The following is a 6461-nucleotide window of genomic DNA, read 5'->3' on the forward strand; positions in this document are numbered from 1 at the left end:
TAGAATTATCTTCGAATTCTTAAATAATTTTTTTAATTTCGTGTTTATTTTCTTAATGGTTTTCAGCTATTTATTTAAAAATATTAACTTTTAATTATCTCTCTGTTCTTTAAGCATTTAAATCATAACATTTTTCCTTTTTTTTATATTTACTTATTAAAAAAATAAAAAATATACTCTTATAGCCTTTCTTTTAAAATTTTAATATTCAAAAATGCTTTTACGAACTTTTTTCTATTTCATTATATTTTAATAGGAAGGTATTTTCAAATTCTCAGCTAAATTTTATAAAGAACTTTATTTTAATGATTATTAACTATTTTCTTGAATATCACTACTAAAATCAGAACTTAAATGAAGTTCAGTTTATTATTCATTATAAAAGATTTTCAAAGATTTTGTATTTGAGAATAGATTTTATATTTTTTCTTAAAAATATATCTATATAGGATCTTTTTTCATATTATAATGTTCGACAACATTTGCGTAAAGCAAAATAAGTTAATTTAAAGTGTCTAAATTATATTATTCGTTAAGTTTATTTTCCAAACTTAAAATTTAAAGAAACACTTTTATATTTAAGTCTTTTTTTGATGATTTTTTTAATACTTTTTATATCATTTTTCTTTTATAATAAAAAAATAAAATTTATAAACAAAAAAAATTTATTTCTTAAGCTTTTTATTTGAAAACAAATAAATTAAATAATAAAAATATAGCGTATTTTTAATTCTAATTTAATTTTTTTTTTATTAAATCATAAAAAAAAAACTAAAAATTCAATAATTTTATTAGGGGATAATAAATGATTTTTTTAAACCAAAAAAATATTATTAAACATTATTTATAAGTGTCTTATATATAAATTAAATATTTTGTTCTTAAAATTATAGATTTATTAATAATTTTTTTATAAAAAATAATATATAAAGTAACAAAAATATAAGAATATGCATTTTTAAAATACCAAAAAAATTCAAAATAATATTGGAGTTAAAAACAAAACAAAAATTTATAAGTTATTATAATTTTTTAATTAAGTAATTATGTTAAATTGTAAAAGTAATAAATTTAATATTTTATTTTGAGAAATATCTAAATATATATTTTTTAATAATTATATTTATAAATAAATAAATATATTAAATAAACAAATAAATTATCAAAGATGAGCTATAATAATTTTATCGATGACTACCTATTTTTAAGTTTTCTATTTACAATAGGATCCCTTATATCTTCTTTCTTTTTAATTCCTGCACCTTTATCTTACTTAGTTATTTTTATAATACTTTTATCTCTATTATTAGTATTATGGGTAATATCTCATTGGGAAAAATCAGACACAAATGAATGGCTTTTATTAATTTAAGACGGAAAATAAGTAAAAGCAGGTATAGGTTTATAATGTTACAAAGGTCTTACTTAAACAGTAGTTAGATTCCCTTCCTCAATAAACAAAGTTGAATTCACAGCTGAAAATGCAACTAGAGAAATGTAAGGAATTTAAGTTAAAGGATTTGCAATTTGGGAAGTAAATAGTTATGGAGATGGTCCTTTTAATTGTTATAAATATAGTCAAGGAGGTACTGCTAATGATAATGTGAGAACCATGTGTGAATCTATTCTCAGAAATACTATTGCCAATAATTCTTTGAAGGATGTACTTACTGATAGAGATTTATTAAGGGAATAAATGAAAGGAGAAATATAAACCCAAATTAACAAATGGGGTATGTATTGTTCAACTATAGAAATTACTTAAGTCAGAATTTCTTCAAAGTCTTTATTTGAAGATATGTAAGCCGAGTATAGATAATAATAAAGATTAATCTCCTCTTAGGCTACTTAGTAAACAGATTAGATTTTAAAGGAAAAAGAATAAGAGTAGGAACTTAGAATTAATAAGATTAGAAGTGATGCGGATACATAAAAACTTTATTATTAAGGAGAAATTGAATTGAAGATTAAATAATTAGAATAGGACTACTTTAAGAAAAATATGGATTTAGATAATAGAAGAAGAGAATTAGAATTTTAACTTAAAGAAATTATTAATTTTAATAATAATATATTGGAAAAGAAAAAAATTTAATGTTAAATAGAAATTGATAATTTAAAATAAGAGAATAAATTAGAAATTCAAAAACTTGATATTAAATATGAATAGACTATGAATAATACTAATCTTAAAAAATATTTTATTGATTAAGTTGAGTCTACTTATACTAGTGTTTATTCATCTTATTATGATGGAATTCATATGCATAACTATATTGTGCCTTAAAATGAAAAAACTGGATTACCATTATTTGCTATGTTAAATGCATAGAATAATCAGAACTAATGATTTGGTTTTTTATGATATTAGGAATAAATTAAAAACAAACAAAAAATATATATATTTTTTAATTAATTTTATTTCAAAAATATGAATACTATATTTTTTAGTATATAAAAAGATATATAATAATAATACAAAGCTTAAATATTTATTTAAATTAAATTATAAAAAAAATTATTAATTATTTATTTTAATTAATATATAAATATTATAATTTTTTTTAATCATATTTTTTTTTGTTTTTTTTATAATTATCTTTTAAAAACTTAATAAATTAAAGAAATCAAAAAATTAGAATAAAATGGGATAAATACAGTCTTTTTGTTATTAATTTAGTTTTAATCAAGAAACAATATATAAAAAAATAAATAGAAAAAAAGTAATATTTTAATAAATATATTTAGCTTTTTTGAGGGATTTAAAATAAAATAAAAAATGTATATATTTTTAAGAATAAAAATAAATCATAGTACACTACTTAATTAATCAAATAAATCAGGTCCACCAATTTCCATTACTTTGTTTATAATATCGCCGATTTTCGATTTAGATTGAACCGCTTAATTTTCTAAGATTAAATATTATTTTTATAAGTTTTAAAATTTATTTTAATTATTTTGATATTCCATATCGATTTTTTACCATTAATACTTTTATTTATTTATATATTTTTTTTTTATTTAAATTCATTAAAAATATTACTTTCTCAGCTTAATATTTAGATTCTAATTTATTGTATTTATCTAGAAGAGATTTATCTGATGAATTATTTAATTAATATAAATTTTAACCTTATTAAAGTAAATTTTCAATAACATTTTGTTTTTAATCAATAACTTTTTAGAAGTTTTCTTTCATTAAATCCAGATTTTCGTTTCTTTTAATGATTTCTTATTTAGCTTATTCTAAAATATCATTCTTTTATTTTTCGAGTATTTATTTTTATTAAAAAGCTTATTTTAATTCTATTTGTAAATTTTGAATTTTCTCATTCTATTATTTAAGTTCTTTTTAATATTTCTAAAATTCATTATTTTGTTATTTTCGTGAGTCTATCTATACTTACAATTTTATATTTTATTATTATTATTAAAAATACTTGTTTTTTGTTTCCTCATATTCCTTTATTAACTCTTTATATTAATTTTCCATAAAAGATGTTTTTTCTTCATATTTATTTTTTATATTTATCATTTCGATTTATTATTAGGAATATTTTTAAAATATTTCTTCGTTTTTTAAATTTTTTTGAGCCATTTATAATTATTCTTATAAAACTTTATTTAATTCTGTTAGTTTTGAGTAGTTTTTTTTTAATTGATCACATTCTTATTTTAATATTTACATTTATTAGTCTTTGTCGATTTTTTTTAATTATAAAAATGAGCTTTTATCAGGACATTTTTCTAAATTTAATTAACAACCTTTCTTTATTTTAATATTTTTTGTTTATTTTTTTTATATATATATAAACTTGAAGATAGTAATGAATTATAATTATTTATCATAAGTGAACCAGCATTTTTTTATTATTAATTTAAAACAAGAATAAGTTTTATATTTATCTATTTATTTGTTTAATAATTATATTATGTTTATAAAAAAATATTTTTTATTTTTTTATAACAGATTCATTTAGATTTTTTATTTGTATTTCCTCATTTATTAAAAATTCGGAATTTTATGATTTCCTTTTCGAAACAATACTTATTGTATGCTTATTTTCATCTTTTTATTTTAATTTATAAAATTAATTAATTTTTTATAAATAAAACCATTTTCAATTATAATTTTTATTATACAATCAAAAGAAATTCCAAGTTTAAGCTTCTCAATAAATAAAAAACTCATGTAACAAATCAAAATATTATATTTTTTTGATAAATTTATAAATATCAAAATTTTTTGGTTTTTGTTTTTTTTTTTTTTTAAACAAAAAAAAAAATATAATTTAGTAAATATGATATTAAATTTATATGTATAAAAAAAAAACATAAATAATTAATATTGAAATAATCTAATATAGATAATATATAAAGATTTTTTTAAAAATAAACTAGTTAACAAATATAATAGATATAAATCAAATTTATATATGAAAAAAAAAAAAATATATATATTTTAATATTAAAATTTTAATTGAATATTAAATATATATATGTATATTTATAGATATATTTATTTTTATTTATATAATAAACTTTATATTTTTAATAAAATTAATATTTATATTATAAATAAAATAAAAGTTAAATATTTAATTTAATGAACTATAGAATTTATCAAATAAATAATATTAATGTTTAAATTTCAATTATAAAAATACAAATTAAAATATATATATATATATATATAAATATAAAAATACATGTATATATATATATATTTAATTAAATTATTAAAATTATTATTTTTATATCTCAATTTTTTTTTTTTTTTTTTTAAAGAAACTTTAAAATTTCTATTATAATATAAATATATGTAAAAAATAAATATTATATAAAATTAAAAAAAACACTAATTATAAATATATTTTGATTTCATGCTTTTTTTTCGCATTTATTTGCAGAATCTTAATAATAATTACTACTTGCTAAATTAGTTTAATTTATTAAACCTTTCATTGTTTCCATTTCATCTTTAAGTCCTTTTATTTTCGAAGAATATTCTTCTATAGCATCATTAGTTTACAAATATTCATCCTATATTTAATAAAAATAAATAAATTATATATTAAAAATATATATATACTTAAAGAGCACTTCTTTCGGCTGTAATATTCTCAAGTTTATCTTCATATTATTTTGAAATATTTTACAATTACATTCTTTCTTTTATTAATTCTTCAAGAACAAAAGAGTTTTTTACCATTTCATTTTCAAAAATATCTTTTTCTCTTTTTAATTATTTTTTCATGGCTTTTAAGGAATTTAAATCCTCTAATTCTTTTTACATTTTTTCATTTTCTTCTTTGTTTTATTTTTTAGCAATTTCGTATTATTTTTTTAAATTTTCTTCCTATTATTCGGCATCTTTTCTTATTTAGCAAATTTATTTATATTCTTTATCTAATTTTGAGCATTCCCTTTTTAAAAATATTACTTAATTACGGGTTTATTCAAATTAATTCTTTGATTTTACAATTTTTGCTGAAAATTCTTATAATACTTTATCACTCATATTAATCTTTTTTTTTTTTTTTTTTTTTCTTATAAATTAATTTTTGTTTTTTTTTTGTCTTTATTTTATTATTTATGAAAAAAAAAAAAAAAATTAAAAATAGAAAAAATTACCATTCATTTTATAGTATTATTAAAAATAATATTTTATATATATATATATATATATATATATTTTTATGTTGATTATATTTATATTAAAAACTTTTATTTTTTTATAAAAATCAATTTTTTTTTTTTTTACCAAAATAATCTCATAAATATTATTATATTTACTTTTTATTTAATTATAATTATTAATATTATAATTAAATATTTTTTTAAATATATAAATTATAAAATTTTATATAATCATGCAATATTAATTAATTAAAATTTATTTTTTTAAAAAAAGCAAAAATAACTTACATTTTTTTTTGTTTATTAAAATTTAAAATAAATAAATATAATATTTATAATTACTTTGTAGATAAAATATATCCACCATATAAGGAAATAAATATAATAATAATATTAATGGATTAAGATTAAAAAATAACTATAATATGTAATTTACATGAAATAATAAAAAAATTAAATTAACAAAATTAAATTTAATAATAAAAGTAAGATAAAGTCCTATAATAATTAAACGAAAAATTATTTTTTAACACATAAATATTAAACAATGTTTAAGAAAAAATACAATAAAATTTAAAAATAAACTAGGACTTATAATAAGAATAAAATAAAATAAAATAAATAATAAATGAAAATGATTAACAATATAATTAAATCTTAAATTAGAAAAGTTAATTATCAGAACAAGTATAATGTTTAAAACAATAAAATTAATAATAAAAACAACTCTATGAAGGTTCTAAAATATAAAACCAAGAGTAAAATATAATATAAATTTAATAAAATAACGCACTAAAATAGAATGAAATAACTATGTT

At 15.3% G+C, this 6461-nt stretch overlaps 2 protein-coding genes across 2 annotated transcripts, besides 6 other annotated features; one reads left to right on the plus strand and one right to left on the minus strand. All coding sequences in view use genetic code 6, as the record gives it.

The window, feature by feature from the left end:
- Positions 1–633: 633 nt before the first annotated feature.
- Positions 634–669: a microsatellite.
- A 457-nt stretch (positions 670–1126) lies between these two features.
- Positions 1127–1162: a microsatellite.
- Positions 1163–1168: 6 nt separating this feature from the next.
- Positions 1169–1920, plus strand: IMG5_130260 (spfh domain band 7 family protein; the record flags this gene model as incomplete). The annotated part of the gene is made up of 2 exons (XM_004032051.1): positions 1169–1809; positions 1881–1920. 2 exons carry the CDS (start codon positions 1169–1171, stop codon positions 1918–1920), a joined length of 681 nt encoding a protein of 226 aa, XP_004032099.1.
- A 2574-nt stretch (positions 1921–4494) lies between these two features.
- Positions 4495–4539: a microsatellite.
- A 139-nt stretch (positions 4540–4678) lies between these two features.
- Positions 4679–4730: a microsatellite.
- Positions 4731–4815: 85 nt separating this feature from the next.
- Positions 4816–4849: a microsatellite.
- Positions 4850–4884: 35 nt separating this feature from the next.
- On the minus strand, positions 4885–5644 carry IMG5_130270 (hypothetical protein; the record flags this gene model as incomplete). The annotated part of the gene is made up of 3 exons (XM_004032052.1): positions 4885–5046; positions 5096–5376; positions 5638–5644. The coding sequence occupies 3 exons, from the start codon at positions 5642–5644 to the stop codon at positions 4885–4887; spliced, it is 450 nt and encodes a 149-aa protein (XP_004032100.1).
- A 27-nt stretch (positions 5645–5671) lies between these two features.
- Positions 5672–5698: a microsatellite.
- Positions 5699–6461: the final 763 nt, after the last annotated feature.

This window comes from Ichthyophthirius multifiliis, assembly GCF_000220395.1.
Source record: "Ichthyophthirius multifiliis unplaced genomic scaffold scaff_1120509251021, whole genome shotgun sequence".
NCBI classification, from domain to species: Eukaryota; Ciliophora; class Oligohymenophorea; order Hymenostomatida; genus Ichthyophthirius; species Ichthyophthirius multifiliis.